Source organism: Podarcis raffonei, chromosome 14 (genome assembly GCF_027172205.1).
Source record: "Podarcis raffonei isolate rPodRaf1 chromosome 14, rPodRaf1.pri, whole genome shotgun sequence".
Classification (NCBI taxonomy): Eukaryota; Metazoa; Chordata; class Lepidosauria; order Squamata; family Lacertidae; genus Podarcis; species Podarcis raffonei.
Window position 1 is genome coordinate 43,311,695 of NC_070615.1, and position 18,394 is coordinate 43,330,088.

Consider the following 18,394-nt stretch of genomic DNA (forward strand, 5'->3'; position numbering starts at 1 on the left):
TTCGGCGGTGATGCCGGGCTTGGTCGGGAGGGGTGTTCGGCGCAGTCCGGAAGCGCTCGGGAAAGTTCGGAAGCGGGTTTAAACGGAGGCGAGCGGAGCGCTCTGCTGAGGCGAAGCGCGGGCGGGCAGGGGATAAAGAGGCGCGGAGAGGAGCGGGCGTCGGTCCCGGGAGGCTCGCGGCGCTGCTTCTCCGGTTGGGAAGCGAGGGCGAGGGCGGCTCCGCGATGCTCACCGACAGTTTGGTGGAGGAGTTCGAGATACGCGAGGATGAGCCGTGGTACGACCAGCAGGACCTGCAGCAAGGTAAGGGCGGCGGCGGAGGAGGAGGAGCGGGTCGGCCGAGGGTCCTGAGGGGCTGCGGGTGGGTCAGGAGGCTGGGAAAGAGGCGGCGAGGAGAAGCCGCCGGAGAGGGAAGAAGGTGGGACTGGGACAATGGAGGGTGGGGGGGAGAGACAATGGCTGAGGGGAGCCGAGGTGGAAACTGCGGGAAAGAGAGAAGAGAGACCAGGAAACGGTCGAGGAAAGCGAGGGGGTTGGGTTTTTTCTTTAATTTTTCGAATAAGTGAAGAGCCTTGCGGCGCCTCACTGAGGACTAGCGGGTTTCAGAAGCGCGGAGATCCATCCTCACGTGTCGCAGGTAGATGCGCGTGGGGCACGCCCGTGTGGACAAGACGCCGGGCGCCCAGGCGAAAGAGCAGCGGAGGCTGGCGTTAAAGGGCAGTGGGATGTAAAAAGCACAGCCTGTGTCCGCCCGTTTCTTTCTTTCTTTCTTTCTTTCTTTCTTTCTTTCTTTCTTTCTTTCTACAGTACTGTATCCCGCTTTTCCTTCAAAGAGCCGAAGGTGATATACATTATTTTTAAAAAATGATTGCATTCTACGTTTCTATTTTAGCGGTAAGGCGCTTTGGTGGGATATGAATAAATATGAAATGGTAATATACATAGTTTTCCTCTTCTCCATTTCATTCTCATAACTAGTGCTTTTCTTCCAAAAAAATTAAAAATGTTGAGGGGTACGCTTATTTTCCGACTCCTATTGAAAGAATGCCCCTCAGTGAGGCCAAACTTAGAAAAAAGTCGCCCCAGAAAAAAGCACTGCTCACAACAATCCCGTGAGGGAGGTTAGGTTGAGAGGGAGTGACTGGCTCAAGGTCTCCCAGGAAGCTTCATGGCTGAGGGGGGATTACAAATCCCTTCCTCCCTGGTTCTGGTCCAGCAGTCTAACCCAGCTTTTCTCAACCATGGGTCCCCAGGTGTTCTTCACCCATCACCCCTGACCACTGGCAATGCTGGCTGGAAATGATAACTGTTGTCCAGCAAACTCTAAAGACCCAAGTTGGAGAAAGCTTGGACTTTAACCCACACCAAGCTGCCTCTCAGTAGCAGAGACCAATTAATGGATATTGGCAGCAGTAGGTCCCTCCTTGTCTTTCCTTTATTTCACACAGTCATAGTTTATCTCTTCTTGTTTTCTTTTCTTTTGGTCTCAGATAAGTATTTCTATCATGCCTTTCATGCTCACCTGCTCATGGCTTTTTCTCCCGCCCAACTAGCTCATCTCTAGGGTGTATTCATCTCACGCTTTTCACCTGCACCTTTTTGTGACTTAGGGAATAAGCCCCACTGAATTCATTAGGACTTCTGAGTACACATGGTTAGGATCACAGGCTTAGTTCTTTGTCACCCCATCCCTCACCCATCAGCTTAATGGGTTTAGTTCCCCCGCCCGTCATGTTTTTTATCATCATCAAAGCACATTTTATATTCAGCTTTAATTATTTATCTCCACCATAAGTGAGTACCCCATGTCATTTAGACCCCAAAATGTGATTGGTGGCATAATAAAAGCACACCTAAGGGGCTAGAGAAGGAGAGAGTGGGAAGAAGTAATGAGAACTTATGGGGAGAAAGTAACAAAAACAGGGATGTAGGGGTAGGGACTTGGGAGGTAGTATGCTATGGGGTATGAGTGGTTTGAGTGCAACCAAAGTTCAATGGGAAGAACACTTAGGAAGAGAGACGTTACTTGATGGTGGTCTGGAGAAGAGTAATGGGGATTTGGGGACACCAGTTATTTGGGGGGAGGAACTGGAATTGTGACAAGAACTTGTGGAAGATGTATTGAGGATGCATGATGAGGGGAGAGGACCATGGAAGGTCAGGAAGGCATGGCTCTCAAAATGAGTTCCCAGCATTGCAAACCACTTTAATGGATTTTGTATGCAATTGTATTTTACTTGTACAGTTGTTGGTTTTATTTTGTTTGGGTCTGTGGTCACATAAAAAAGTATCTGTATCTTATGTGTGCTCAGGGGCATTTAAATCTGTTTCGATTCTGCTAAAGATATAGGTACAGGCCAATTCCTTACAAGTTTTATTTGGAAATTGAATCCTTCAGACTTCAGTGGGACTTTTTCAAGGGTGAAGGTGCCTAAAAGGCTCATAAGTAAGCCCTTTGAACATGGTGAAATTTAACTTCCAAATAAACATGTACAGTATGTAATTAGATTTCTGGAAAGCTCTTTACAGACCAGTGAAATTAAACATGCTGTTTTTCCACCATTTAATGCACATTTGCAAGAAGCACTGGTTCTAGTCTGAATTCATGATCAAACTGGGGTATGAGTTATTCTGGGTTAACGAATACAAATTAAACTGGAGAAATTCAGTTGGTGGAAGACCTTCAAGATTTTACTCTAGCACTACTTACTTCAGTGAGACTAAGTAAGCCATAGAAAGATTCAGACCCTGTTCTGGCACCCTAAATATTAAAAACTACAGGTGCCCATGTATTCATATTTAGAATAAATAGCTTTTCAAGGAATAAGGCAGGTTGTGCTATAAGATGTGCCATAAAGCTGGCAACAATGTAATTGTGCTGCTGAGTAGGGTATGTATAGAAGAAAAATGAGTTTGGTATGCAGTCTGGAGGAGGCTTGTGGGGTACAGAGGTAGAAAGAGTGCCTTTCTTGTGGTAAAAGCAGCCAATATTTTACAGTACAGCTCTGCTTGGCTTTTTCAAGGACCAAGAATTAGACTCTGACTTGTATCTAGGAAGCTGAGGGTGTCACATAATTCACCTTTGGATGCTGGAAGTGTAACTGTCGAAATTCTCCAATTTTTATTTTTATTTTTTGGTCTGTGTTATATTGGTTTGTTCAGAAGCTGATGTGATATATGTATTCTTGCTCATGTAACAGCATTTCTTGTAGTTTCAGTAACTTCAACATGCATTACTTCTACATAAGCCAATAAACTGCAGTGTGTTTAAAAATAGAGCTCTTTCTTCAAATAGTATCCAGGACTTGTATTACCCAGTTTAAAAACCTTGAAATAGCTAGGAAATGGGGACAGTCAAAGGCACGTCTGAGATGTGTTTATATAGTCAAAGCTCTTGCTCACGGCATTGTTATACAACTGTTTGAATATGTAGCTCCTTTAATAAGTCAGCTTGATCTTTGTTATTCTTGCATTGACAGTCCAACTTTATTGCATTATTGCAGTCAACTAACCGTTCTTCTGCCAACATTCAATTTTAAATTGGCATTTTCAAGTTGTGGAAAAGGGAAGGTGTGATGTAGAAAACACACACACACACCCAAAGTGTTAAGTTTCTGAGACACTTAAATGATTTTACATTGTTTGAAATTTCCAGTTCAAAGTATTGCTGATTTTTTTAAAAGTTAAAATATATGCTTTTGTCTCTCCAATGGAAGATTTCAATAAACATGTATAACTTTGCCTTAAGCTTTGTCTTGCACCATGTGGACAAATGATTTATAATGTCTCATTATCTAAGCAGTTGTCTTGAGCAGCTTCAGTCTCCCCTTTATTATACTGCTAATGCATTTCAATATTTGGAATGTGGCATTTATGATTCATTTTGCAGCCTCAGGCAGCATACTGTGCCTTGCTACTTCAAGACTGTTTAATCTAGTTGGAATGACAAATTGCAAAACTGGTAATTCTCCAGGCACTAAAGATGTTGGTGGAGAAATATAAACTTGCAAAGAGGCTTTAATTTCCAGAAGCATTCCTTGTTTAGTCTCAGTGATGGCTTCCTTACTATGATTGCAGAAGATGTAGATGCCTGAACTTAGTTTTGCAGGCAGAGCGTGTGGAGAATTTAAGTGAACAGTGGTGACAAGAGACGAAGTCCTTTGATGTCATGGACAAATTAAAAATTAACAGGTCTGTCTGTCTGGCATCTAGAGTTAAAGAACTCAAATATGAAATTGCTGACTGTATAGCAACAGTGGCGTAGCGTGGGGGGTGCAGGGGGGGCCGGCCGCACCGGGCGCAACACCTGGGGGTTAGGGTTAGGGTGCGCAAATTACTTGCCTTGCCCCGGGTGCTGACAACCCATGCTACGCCACTGTATAGCAAAAATATGTAACGTGTCCCTAAGGTTGACCTCTGTACTAGAGGACTGGAAAGCAGCCAATAGAACACTGATTTTTAAAAAGAAATCAAGGGAACTGCAGGCCAGCTGGTATAACATCTGTTGTGATGGAATCATGATTAAAGATATCATTTTATCAAGCATTCAGAACGGGAATTTCAGCCAGAGTACCACATTCCCCCGTGGGAGACCTTGGGGGGGCTGCTTGCCACTGTTGGGGCAGAGGGGAAAGTGAGGGAAGCAGTAGGTTACGCTTAACTTCACATTCCAGCTATACACAAATCAGAGATTTATACACACATACACCTACCTATCCAGGCAGGCATGAGACATTCAAGGGCATATTCCACCCAGGCAAAAGCATTTGAGGAAGGTGAGGGGGCAAGGCCTAGGGAGAATCTTGAGAGTCATATAGAAAGGTATATGAATTTCATGAAATAAACGAACCTGGAGGGGCACAGATTCCTAGTCGCTGCTCCAAATCTAAACTTTTAACAGTTACAGCCCCAGTGTCCATTTTAAAAATTACATTTCTGTTCCTTCGCTCTTCCAAAGCACTCAAGGTAGCATACTTGGTTGTTTCCCCCCACCCTCTCCATTTTATCCTCACAACAGTTCTGTGAGGTAGGATAGACTGAAAAAGAGTGACTGTCTCAAGGTCACCTGGTGAGCTTCATGGCTGAATGGGGTTTTGAACTCTGGACTCCCATATTCTAGTCCAGCACTCTAACCACTTCACGACACTGGCTCTGCATAAGTGTGACAGGGATTGCGCACTTGCTTACACTATGCATGTGTGTGGCAGTGTTGTCATAGATCTAGCAGTACGATGGATGTAGAAAATTAGAGTTGAAATGGGATTGTTGTCCTGTTGCTGTTTAAATTTTGAATGCAGCTTCGTAGGGAATCTAATACCACGTTCAGGATGGAGTAACTGAACTTTGGACTGTTAAGCATAGGCAAATGCATTTTATGGTTGAGTAATGGATTAGGAAGGTTGTGTCTCAAGTATTAATCAAGTTTCCTTGTATTGCCACTCTTCTGGGTGGCATTTAAACAGAGGTTCTGCATTTTTCTTCATTTTCTCCTCCAAACCTGATAACAGCTGTCTTCATGGCAGTTCCAGAAATTGTTAGAGGATTGTGTTGAATTCTAGCTTGGATATATTTTAGTTTAACTTTGATGTAGAGCAAAAAATGGTCACTTGTTACTTAAAAAGCTAACTTGGCATAGGAGGAGGCAACTTGTTAAGTCTGTGAGTTCTTCCTGATATATTTTAAGATGCTGATCTATGTAGCTGTGAAGGAAAAGCATTAAATAAAATTGTGTATTCTAAGCACTTGGTAACCAGAATAACTTGTTCAGACAGTTGCAAATTATCTGCTTTTAAGTCTTGCAAATACTGCTAGGAGAAGCCAGTGTGGTGTAGTGGTTAAGAGCAGTAGTCTCATAATCTGGGGAACCAGGTTTGTGTCTCCACTCCTTCACATGCAGCTGCTGGGTGACCTTGGGCTAGTCACACTTCTCTGAAGTCTCTCAGCCCCACTCACCTCACAGAGTGTCTGTTGTGGGGGAGGAAGGGAAAGGAGAATGTTAGCTGCTTTGAGACTCCTTCGGATAGTGATAAAGCGGGATATAAAATCCAAACTCTTCTTCTTTTTCAAATGTGCATATTAGTTATTAAATGTTTTTTAAAACTGGAAACAAAAAAGGATAAAAATGTGTATGAAATAGTACAAACTGTGGGCTTAGGTGATGCTGTTCAAGGGAGCACCGCTCCAAAATGAATTGGAGAACTGTCATGTTGACAAATAGCATGATATCTAAGCAAAACTCATCTTTAAGGGTTATACCAGGTTCTAGACACATCACAGACAGGCAGCATGAATATATGTAAGCTCTCACAGTTGGAAAAGGGGTGCTGATGGCAGGGAGTGCTCTTGAGCTTGATAAATGGCTAAAATGACAGATTTTGATTTTACCGACTTCTCATGATAGTATTTAGGGTGTGCAGGTTTTAAGAATCTGTTGAATTTCAGCATGTTGGAACTTGTTAGCCTTTAGTATCAACAGAAGTTGATCTGTTTTCAAATAACATGCATTCTCTGATACCTGTACCTCATCACTACAGCTCTATACCTGAACTTGAAAACTTAGTGGTCAGGTGGCACCTTAGTGCACTAGAACATGGGTAGGAAATTGGGTAGAGTACTTGAAGCATCTGCTTTTCAAAATGTATGACTTGAAATAGGCAAGTCCTAGGAGGGCATCACTAATTTCTCTCTACTTACATTGCAATGAGGATGTATTAGAGATGTATTAGCATCCATAAACTACACACAAAAAACAAAAATGGAAAAATGTGAGCTGTGATTAGTTGTTCTTAGGAATTGTAGGTTTTTTTGGGGGGGAAATGTGCCGTAACCATTGTTAGCAAAGCTTGTCCTTGAAAAACACAATAGCCATTGAACCAGTTTAAATACACACAACTCATTTTAGATCTCCATCTTGCTGCTGAGCTTGGGAAGACGCTCTTGGATCGGAACACAGAGTTGGAGACATCCCTGCAGCAGATGTATTCCACCAATCAAGAGCAACTGCAGGAGATAGAGGTAACAACTGCACATTGGGTTCAAGCGAGCATAATGTACAGCCCAAAGACTATATGCCCATTATTCTGGCCTAGAGCAGTGACTGTACTTCAAACCAGAAACTCCTCTATTTGAATCTTCAGTCATGAACTTACAGATGGCCCAGGCAAGCTGTCTTTTGCATGGCCTCACTGCCTACCTGCAATATTAGGCTCCTTCTTATGGGGCCATGGTTAGAATTACTGCAAGATAATGGAAGTGAAGTGTTTGAACACATGAAAGCCAAATCTTCAATATTGCTAATCTTAGGCTCGATGTGTACAAGGCACTGAGGATTTTCCTTTTCCTTCCTTTTTTCTAGATCTAGGGGGAAATAACATATTGGTGTATGAATGTATTTTTAAAAACAGATAAATATAAAGGACACCAGCTACTGAAGTTAGCTGTAGCATTCAGTGCCTATCAATTTGGTTTTTATGTTTAACTTTTGTATTACAAGCTGCCATGGGAATTGTAGAACTAATGGGTAGAATAGATTTGATTGACACCATATGCTCTTTTAAAATGTGGGGTTTTTGGGGGGGGTTGGGGGATTGTTTTTATTTTATGTATTTTGTGGTTTTATGTTTTGATTTTATTCTGTGAACTGCCCTGAGATCTCCAGTTATAGGGCGGTATATAAATTCAATTAATAATGATAATAATTAAAAAATAAAAAATAGAATACGAATGTACCAAATAAACACAAGTTTGCCCCAGTAAAAGGCTTTGCAATTGAGGGTGGTGTTTTCTGTTCAATTACATGGATTCAGCTTTTTGTATCTACCAACCAAGGGTGCAAATCTGCTTCTGCTGAAGGAGTATGTGGCTCCTCTAGAGTATGGAAGTTTTCAGAATGAGAAGAGTACGGAATAAAGTTCCAATCTGGTGCCTTCTGGATGTTGCTGGACCACAACTATCGTCTCTGACCACTGGTCAGAGCTGATGGAAATGTAAGTCCAAAACATGTGGAAGGCAAAAGGTTGAGGAAAGCTGGTGTGGAGCATCTATGTGTGCTTCATTTGAAGTTGTACATAAAGCATGTTTTAAATGGTTTTGGTTGCAACCTTACCAGTTTACCTGGGAATAACTCATATTGATTTCAGTGGGGCTTTCTTCTAAGCAAAAATATACAAGATTGCATTGCTAGTTGCACTCTCAACTACAAGCTGGCTCTGATCAATTTGAAAGCTTCCTCTCCATGTTTCTGATAACATGACATTGTAGATGCAATTTTAGCTGGCAGAGCTTTATTATAACAAGATCTTCAGCTTGCTTTCAGAATAGCAGACAAAATTAATCTGGTTCATGTTTACACTGAGATTCAGGCTAATGCTAACCTTGGCTAAACCCTGTGTTGCTCACAGGCGGACTATAAATTGCAACAGGTAATATGTCTAATTGATTCTAATAGGGTAAAGGTTGCGGGTGGTACTAGATTAACTTGTAATCCTGCTTTAGACTTCTCAAAATGTAAGCCTATCAATCATTTTAATGAGGGAAATAAAAAGATTCCAGCACAGAAGATTTGATTATATAATCAATAGGCTACTAGGCTACTTAGAGTAGTGGCTTTAAACTTCAGGTTCTCCGAAAGATTCATGTATTAGCAATGTGTACAAAATTCCAGCATTCAGTTATCATAATTATTCCTGTGCAACTTCTTTGGCATATTGATTCACTTGAAATATGCCAAATGGAACTGTTCTCACCAGTGATCTCAAGTCATTTTACTGCATTTCTGTTTCTCATAGTTGTGAGCATGCGACTGAATAGTGTTTGAGGCGGAAATCCAGAGTTTGCCCCTCTTGCAAAGCAGCTTAAAGTTAATGGTTTAGTATTCTTATGCTGGACACCTCTTAGCCAAGGCTTTCTGAAAGTGGTTTTCACAGCTTTAAAAATAAACCACCTGTTATATTTCTTGAATAAAGAGGCTTGCACTAAACATTTAATATAGATTTAAAACAGGAGCCCCTTGACAGGGATTGCAGGAGTAACTCAATTTATAAAGGGGAAAGTAGGAACTCACTATCAGGTGACAAGATATGCTATGCAGTATTGCCCTATTTACCCATTATGTCTTTTCAGCTTCTTGAAAGTGTCTGTAGTTTTAGAAATAAACCCTTGAGTCAAAATCTAAAGCTCTCCTTCAAGTGTGCCTAAGGGTTAAGCATGCCCAGTGGAGTGTTTCACTTTGAACAAGAGATTAGTCAGTCTCAAACTTTATGCTCCCTTCAATTTCCAAAGTGATTTGCCATGGTGGAGAGGGGGGGGGTCATGTTTGAGACAGAAAGCCTGTTGGGCCATGTACTTAAACTATGTTGAATCCTAGACCTAATTTTATCTTCCTTGCTACGTAACTTTACCATGACTTGTGTGCTTGGAGAGTAAAATGGGAGAGCTCTGTGTTTACTTCTGCAGAGACCTTTAGCAGTCTGAGGGATTACTCTGGCCTGAGTTGTTTGAAAAAGGTTAGTTGTATAGTGCCTCTCATTTGGGGTAAGAAGAAGGCGTATGTACTTCAGTATCGTCCTGCTAATCTTCTTAACTATCATTGCTTGAGATTGCAAGGAAAGCAACAAAAATAATGTAATTTCAACCGCTGGTTAAGGAACCCCTCTTTAATTACATTTGCAACATTAACCGTACATTATTTTGTAGTATCTTACAAAGCAGGTGGAACTTCTGCGTCAAATGAATGATCAACATGCCAAAGTTTACGAACAGCTTGATGTCACTGCCAGAGAACTGGAAGATGCTAATCAAAAGCTAGTTTTTGACAGTAGAGCCTCGCAGCAAAAGATAATAAGGTAATATGCTCCTGTGGCACTTTGTTTCCCTTCCTTAACGTGCACCATATATATAATGCATATTTTACTCCAACAATGTCTGTATAATTCAATTGTTGCTTGACCCTCCTGGATTCTGCCTGGGCTGAGGTTGGGAGTAGGGACTGACTTTTCTCCCTGTGTCCCCCTATATCCCTCCCGCCACCACTTTCATTAAGCTAACAGCTGAACTGAAAGATTCCGTCCTTGTTTGAATATAGCTTCTTTCTAATCTTGCAAAATGGAATCCACTAGAAAAGCAGAGTCTTTATCTGGGTGAGGGAGCTGTATGTTAAAGTGACATGGAGCCTTTGGAGGTACTTGTTAGCTTTTCCTCCTCAGGATGGTGGTGGAAAAAGAATGAACCCTGATGCCTTCTCCCAATCATACTTTGGGGGTCAAGAAATAACCAAAAGACTGAGTTTCTGACTCCCAGAGTCAAGATCCTGGAACACAAACATCTCTCAAAACTGCAGTTTAAACAATTGTTGATGTGTCAAACTTGACTTATGCTGATAAATTTGTGTACTTCTGTGCGTGCAATTTTTCCCCAGCCTTACTGAGACTATTGAAAGTCTTCAAGGACATATTGATGATCTCCAGAGACAAGTGGAAGAGTTAAAGAATTCTGGGCAAGGGTATGCGAATCGTGAACGGTGTGAGCATCCAAGATCTGTTCATAGTTTTGCATGTCTGAAGGAATTGTATGACCTTCGCAAGTAAGTTTCAAGTTCATTTTCTGTGGAAAAGTTATTTAATGTTGTTCAGTTTTGGTAGAGAAGTAAAAAAAAAGTCAAGCATATTCTGATTAGGAAATGTGTCAAGTTTAGTGATGGCATATGATTAAACAAAGATTATTGAAGATCTGTCCTCATCAGCTCTAAAGTGAACCTGTCATATATAGCCACGTGTGTATATTTTTCTGACCTTTTTGACACTCTGGATAACTTTGGGCTGATTTCTGCACTTTAGTTGAAAACGATGTTGGGAATTTTTGTAAAGGAAGATCCTGGGAAATCTAGGTCTCTTTCATTAGCCCTTCAAGAGTCTCTAAATCAGCCTATTTCCTGTTCTCTTCAGGCCAACTAGTGACAGACCTTTTTCTTTAAGGTCAACCATTAAGGTGTTTGCCTTATGTCAGAACTGGTATTGTATCCTTATGAACAGTATGGCTTTCAGAAGGTTGGTAGAGAGTCATAGGGATGGAGACTTGATGGTGACTGTTACAAGTTGTTGATATGGATGTGTGTTCTCTGAATTTCAGGACACTAGAAACCATAAAATGGTCCAATCCAGATCCTCTTTCTGAAGAAAATTATCTAAATTGTTGATTTAACTCTACAATGCTTACCTAGGTTTTTCTAGCCTTTTACAAAGGCAAGGTACAATCTCTAGTTTTTGTAGAGACCTAATACAGGCAGCTCTTTCACTTTAGGGTTCATGTCTAGAAACTGGCACACACTGCTGTGCTTTATTCATCCATAATAAAGTTACCCTTTGTATACAAAAAAGCGAGTTATTGGGAAGAGCAAACTAATGCTTTTCATTGGCTCTTGTTGTTTGTGTCTAGGTATTTTGTTTATGACCATGTTTTTGCGGAAAAAATTACTTCTGTGGATAGCCAGCTGAGTCCTCTGGAGGAAGAAAACCAGAGGTTAAAAAAGGCAATGACTCTTTTGCAAGCACAGCTCAGCATGGAAAAAGAGAAGAGGATGACGATGGAGGAAGAGTACAATCTCATGCTGAAGGAGAACTGTGATCTTGAGCAGAGGTTGGTGGATGTCGATCTATACCGAGCCAGAGCTGAAGAGCTTGAGTTTGAAGTGGCTGAAATGAAGCAGATATTTCAGTCTGAAAGCACCTTTGCTAATGGGGTGGAAAAGCTTGTTCCAGAGTCTTTTTTTATTTCCTTCAAAGATTCTTTAGAGAGAGATCTGAGTCAGAGCCCTTCAGATTGGAGCTCTTCTGATGGGGTTCTTTTAACTGTCCCAGAACCCGACAGAAGGGCACTCAAAAGAAGCACCAGCGAGACCTTCCTTGGCAGTGTTGCAGGTGGGGATCTTCTAATAAAGGGCCATGAAGAAACCTGTATCCGGCGGGCAGAAGCTGTAAAGCAAAGGGGCATCTCTCTGCTTAATGAGGTTGATGCACAGTATAACGCTTTGAAGGTCAAGTATGAAGACCTCCTGAAGAAGTGTCAACTAGACGAGGAGTCATTGAAACATAAAGCTGTACAAACTTCTAAACAATATTCCAAAGATGTCAGAGTGGGGAATAAATCCTTGGACATGTGTGTTGGAGAAGCTGAACCCACAAATGCTGACCCAGCCCCAGCCAGCTTGCCTTCATACCCTCCACCCGAATACAAGCTTCTCTTTAAGGAAATCTTTAGTTGTATCAAGAAAACCAAACAGGAAATAGATGAACACCGAGCAAAGTATAAATCCTTTCCTTCTCAGCCTTAACAAACTTTCTGTACATCACTACTACCTTAGAAAACTGTTGTTCTTGAAGTAGCTGTCTGAATGTTTCATTTGAGACATTGCTGCATGTCTGTTCTGCTAGAGTATATGTAGGTTGACTTTTTGAACTTGTAGGGTGCGTTGGGTCCACTTGATTTGGGGTGTGTGTGTGTTTGACACAGTTGTTGCCACTGATTTGCTCAGGACATTGCAGATTATGCTAAATTGGCAGATGAAATGGTTACGTGACTCTGCTAACTGCACCAAATGCCTGGTAATAAAAGTTGTATTTTGGAGAATTGGAAACCACCCAGTGGCTGCATGTTAAAGAGTTGTCACTTATGGAGGTCTAGTTTTTGGATTATTTCTGCGGTCCTGAGTTGGAAAGTAGAAATTCTTCTGTAGTATTGTGTTTATTTTCAACAATGGCAATTCGGCTATTAAACATGCTATGAAATTAAATTGCAAGTCTGGTACATTTTTAAAAGGCAACCTCCTTGCATTTAATATTTGACTCCAAATATTTTTTTGTTTTGGTCAGACCTGTAATTTAAAGTAATAAATTTAACAAGAAATGTCCACGCAGAGATCAAGCACTGGTTTAATTTGCTTGAGTAGATGGGCATTGGTTCTTCTGGAAATAAAGTACAGTTGCTGTCTTGAGAAGAAATTGTTGCTATAGGAATGATTGGAACAGAGAAGTGGCCATTGCCGAGTGTGCTACATTTGGGTAACAAGCATTCTGTATGTATCCGTTCTATGTGTATGCTAGTTCAAATTGCTCCTGGAAGCAAGCAGTCTTTCAGTGACTAGCTGGGAGTTTTGGAAGCTTTCATCCCCTGAAAAGATGAGCAAAGATTGCTTCCACTGTTCTGTGAAATATGGGCAATCTTTTTCACTGAACATCTCAAATAGGTCCAGCTATTCCAGGCTTCCTCAACCTCGGCCCTCCAGGTGTTTTTGGCCTACAACTCCCATTATCCCCTAGCTAGAGTGGTCAGAGATGATGGGAATTGTAGTCTCAAAACATCTGGAGGGCCGAGGTGGAGGAAGCCTGGACTATTCTATTGGCAGGATTTCTCACTGCATAAACATTAAATACTTTGAACTAAACAAGGCTTGAGCTGAATGCTTACTTTATATGAGGTACAGTGATTATAATGTCACATCAAAGGAAAAATGCCAGGGAATTCTTCAGGCAGGACCTTGATTTCACATGAATTGGCAGCTTAAGCTTCTTTTCCTGGATCTTTCACCCCCTACTAAATATCTAGTTTAAGACTAAATTGGTAAGATTTTGAACATTAATGCTTTGAGTTATCAGATGGGCCCCATCATAGCTGCCTGAACCAGTGACCATGCCTCTTATGCATGGAGTTGTCATTGGAGTAGCAAATGTTCTGTATGTAAAAGGGACTACGGTGTGATGGGGGGTATTTTTGAGGTATATTTAGAGTGTTGTCTTATGGCAGAAGGTTATGGGTTCAACACACTGTTCTGCTGCTAATAATGGCATTTGTTGCAAAGACCACGTGCATGTAATTGTTCACTTGTGTTAAGAATATTGTATTTAACATGGAGGATGGCTTCATATTTTCTAGGCTGTACAAAACTATTCCCAAAAGAATCTTCTGCGATTACAAGTTGAACTTGAAAGCAAATCTTATTGCAGTGCTTTTATATTACTGAGCACATAGCTCTAAGAACAGACCTCTGTTCCCTAAAGTTGCTCTCAAATACACAAGGATGATAAGTAACAGAGCTGAGGATTTAGAAGGGTTTACCAGTACTGCATAAGATGACATGTTTTTTCAAGAGTAAAAGGTACTGTACCTGTCAACAGTAGAGTTGTGATTACATTACTAGTTAAACTGAACATGTGCAGCTTAAGGGATATCGCAGCTTTAACTTGGTTGCTGCTATTGCAAACATCTCTGCCTTATGTGCAGTGTAAAATGGGAATGGCTTCTTCTTCTTGAATTACATGTTTTTCCTGGATATGGACACACTCCACCAAACTGTATTTAAGCTTATTTAAAGATTTGTAAGCTATTCTGAATATTGGTTGTTTTTTTTTTTAATCCCATCACAAATAAATCCCTTCAACAAATAAGCTTCTGAAGTTTGTGTGTGCATGTCTGTGTTTAAGTGAGATTTGCCAGTTGATTACTAACTAGGTGCTTGGAAGCATGTAGAAAACCCACTTAATGCTTTTTTCAATACCTTTAGAAGGGGTGGGATAGGGGAAGGATATTCTGGGCAGCCTCAGTCTATCACTGGTATACTTGGTATTGCTGCTGTATTAGGCAAATGTCTGTTTAAAAGAATAAAGTCTCTCCACCTGCATTGACTTCAGAACAGTCCAGCTCATGTGCCTAAATGTTTTTTTGGAGGTTGATGAGCTGTGTTATCATTGATCATTAAAATCACAACTACAGAGTGCACCTATTGTATGAAAGATGACTAGCAATGACACTATACATTTAAAATGAAATACATAGCTGCTAACAAGCCCACTTGTTCTGGAATAAATCTCGACAGATTTCACAACTAGCAGCAGAGAAAACCCTTACGTTTAACTACACTTGCAGTTTATTACAGCACTGCATTCTATGATTCATAGGAAAAACCCACCTTCAGGGCAAAGGTAGAAAGTGGTGGTGCTCATGCTAATGCCTTCAAGGTAACATTTTATCTGAAGCGATGGAAGCTCTGTACTGGCACCAAGTATGGTGATTCAAACTGCACATAGCCAAGGCACCATTTGCTAGCTATGCAAAAAAGAACACACACCCCAACCATAATGTATCTTCCTATTTCCAGAAACAATTGGCAGCTTCATACGTGAGACAGTATTTGTACAACAACTCTTCCCTAGAACCAGGGAAGAGAAGTAGAACTAAAAGTAAGAACATTTGGGATTTTAAAAATAATTTCCCACTATCTAAGTGTAAACTTGCAATTTATTGGCATTAGTTACAAAATAAAACATTAGATCATGATCTGTAACATCTGGGTCAGTAGGTGGGTTTTTTTTTCCTTTTTTGTGATGAGAAGTTAATATATTAGGAATCCCAAATTAACCTAACAACTCGCAAAGATCCATTTTTTTCTCTTTGTGTTGAACGGTGGCATTTTGGATGCCATGCAGACATGTAGATGAGCAGCTCCGTGTCCATAACTTCATCCATCCATAGGGCTGTGAGAACAGGCTCTGCCCCTCATCATTTTGCTTTCCTGCCTGTTCCACCTTTCCGCTTCAGTCCTGGAGTTCATCCGATGCGATTAAAGCAAAAACCCCTTCGTCAAGATGTTGGTTGCTGTACTGTCCCTTTAAGATACCACATGCCACCCTGGCTTACACAGCAGTCCTGGAAGAAAGGGGAAAGCTGCTGAGAAGTATTGTTATAATCTTCTAAAGTAGACTTGCAACAGAAGATTTCTGCCCCCAATTGCATACCACCAGAATTAAGGTCAGTGAGGTGGGGTGGAGGGGTGAGGGAAGAGTGAACAGGCAGCCATTGTCCTCTCTAAGTTGAGAATACCAAGAATGTGGGGGAAGGAATACAGTAATTCTTACCATTTTCATTACAGACTAAACACTGCATAGCATTTTTTAAAATAAAGTGTGTCAACTTATTTATAAAGCTTTACCATTTGCACACTTCACAAGGATGCAGAAATGCAAAATAGGGAAAGAGGCAGCAACTGCCGGATGTTGGGAGCCAACAAAAACTGTGGTCACCTGAGCCCTGTCCCTGTCCTGCACAACATCAGGGGGACTTCTGAGCACCTTCAATCTGCCAGCTGCTTTTCCAGCTCTAAAACTCAAGAGGAGGGCTAGTTTGTGGGTTTGATACCTGCTTTTCCCCAGCTCTACATCCTTAGAGGAGAAATGGAGGTTGCCCTTTCTGTGCTGGACACAGTCACCCGAAGGAAGTCAGCCCCCCACCCACTGCAAGTGGATCTGTGGACCCCAGAAGGTTAGGAATGGCGGGGTTTAACTGGACTGTCAATGCTCATTCAACGAACCCAGGATTCTCAACATGTGCCTCCAACACGTACTTTTGAGAAACTAAAAGAAGCCATTATTCTCAACAGCCCTGAGCAGTTAAAAAAAAGGTATGGTGTGTGTAAAATTCACTGCCACCCTTGCTATTTGCCAAGCTCCTCTAAACTGCACAACCCCAAGGACTCTCCCTCATCGCTCCCCATGAGGTGAACAGGGCGGCAGCTTCAAGGGAGGCAGCAACCCAGGGGAGCCACAGAGGAGAGCTGTTGGCTGGAAAAAGCAACTGCTTTGGTGCCTGCAGCCAACTTCTGTTGATACAATCTAGGCAACTAGAAGGGTCCTCAGAGAACTGCAACCTGCCCTGGTAACACTTCCAATGGGAATCATTTGGCACCCCTTCCCCACCTCCTACAGAAACAATCACAACACAGCATTGCAACTCGTTAGCTGGCTGGAAGCGCCATTAAAGACCAGAAAGCATGAATCTGCTAATTGGTGCAATTAACTAATTAGCCGTCTGAATGCAGATTAAAGAGAGCGAGAGTGCATGCACTCCCAAAGATCACATCCAGCCATCTGGCCTGTCTCCTTTTCAGCTTCCCCACCAACCCATGCTATATACAGCTCCCAAATCTACAGAACAAAACCAATCAGATTAAGACACTTGATTGGGATCTGAAACAAAATGTTGCAGTGTATAGCACACCCCAGTTAAGGAATCCCCCCAGCTAGCTGTACCTTTTTTTGGGAATATGCCATTCCACCTCACTCCCAGCGTAGCATAGCCATTCACTGAGCATGCCCTTTCAGCTGCTGCAATGGGGGGGTGGTCCTTATTTGTGCGAGCCTTAGGGGTTTCCCCCAAAGCCTGCTCATATATCCATGGAATATCCCATTCTGGTTATATGAGGACTGGTATTCACCTCTGAAGTGAGGGGAATATGGCTAGGCAACTTTGGACCTAAGGGCCAAATGTGGCCCTCCAGGTCTCTCTATCTGGCCCTCTGGCCTCTCCCTGTTTGATCTGTTTTTGCCTGGCTGGAATGTAACCTTGAACTCCAATGCCTCTTGCTTGCCTGGAAAGAAGGTACAAAGGACAGCGAAGGTAATTTGCATTCGTTGCTCCACCCACTTTTGCCCTTGGCGCTGCCCACCATCGGTAAGTGGCCCCCAGAAGGTTGCAGAGCAGGGTATGTGGTCCTTGGGTTGAAAATGGTCCCTGAACTCCCAAGAATATTCTACAGGTGTGAGGGCATCAATGGGACGCCACCTCCAAGCGTTATTAAAAGCCTACCTAGGGATGGGGGCAGCAAGATTGCCCAGGATTCGTGAAACCAAGAACCATACAATCCGCAATATCGGAAGTTTCCGAGCACAATTCAGTGTTGGTGTTGACCTTTAAAGCCCTAAACGGTCTCAGCCCAGTATACCTGAAGGAGCATCTCCACCCCCATCGTTCTGCCAGGACACTGAGGTCCAGCACCAACAGCCTTCTGGCGGTTCCCTCATGCGAGAAGCAAAGCTACAGGGAACCAGACAGAGGGCCTTCTCAGTAGTAGCACCCGCCCTGTGGAACGCCCTCCCATCAGATGTCAAAGAGATAAACAACTACCTGATATTTAGAAGACATCTGAAGGCAGCCCTGTTCAGGGAAGTTTTTAATGTGTGACATTTTAGTGTATTTTTGGTCTTTGTTGGAAGCTGCCCAGAGTGGTTGGGGAAACCCAGCCAGAGGGGCTGGGTACAAATAATAAATTATTATTATTATTATTATTATTATTATTATTATTATTATTATTATTATTATTTCTTCCCACCCAACAGTAGCTATTTATAGTTTGTTATAAAACCGCGTTTCACAACTGACTGCACCTCTCGCAGCCACTCTGCAAAGAGGGTCACAACTCGAGGAAAAGGGGACTTCAAAGCTTTGCAGGGCTTCAAACACTACCTTCCAGCCTCACTACCACAGCTGGCCCTTGCTTGGCTGCTTAATTGGCCAATCTAATAAATAATCTTTAAAGGTTATTTTAATTAAAGCTTAAGCAATATAGATGCCC

At 42.0% G+C, this 18,394-nt stretch overlaps 2 protein-coding genes across 3 annotated transcripts in view; one reads left to right on the forward strand and one right to left on the reverse strand.

The window, feature by feature from the left end:
• Positions 1–24: 24 nt before the first annotated feature.
• Positions 25–13,923, forward strand: CDR2 (cerebellar degeneration related protein 2). Its single transcript, XM_053366174.1, has 5 exons — positions 25–303; positions 6,902–7,014; positions 9,694–9,842; positions 10,415–10,579; positions 11,431–13,923. Exons 1-5 carry the CDS (start codon positions 225–227, stop codon positions 12,323–12,325), a joined length of 1,401 nt encoding a protein of 466 aa, XP_053222149.1. The 5' UTR covers positions 25–224; the 3' UTR covers positions 12,326–13,923.
• A 1,344-nt stretch (positions 13,924–15,267) lies between these two features.
• The window catches only part of POLR3E (RNA polymerase III subunit E), a 35,899-nt gene continuing 32,772 nt past the window's right edge, over positions 15,268–18,394 (reverse strand). For both annotated transcript variants that reach the window (XM_053366178.1, XM_053366179.1), the window contains exon 21: positions 15,268–15,693. In XM_053366178.1, the coding sequence (XP_053222153.1) occupies positions 15,628–15,693 (66 nt within the window). In that variant the 3' untranslated portion in view covers positions 15,268–15,627. The remainder of the gene's footprint in view (positions 15,694–18,394) is intronic.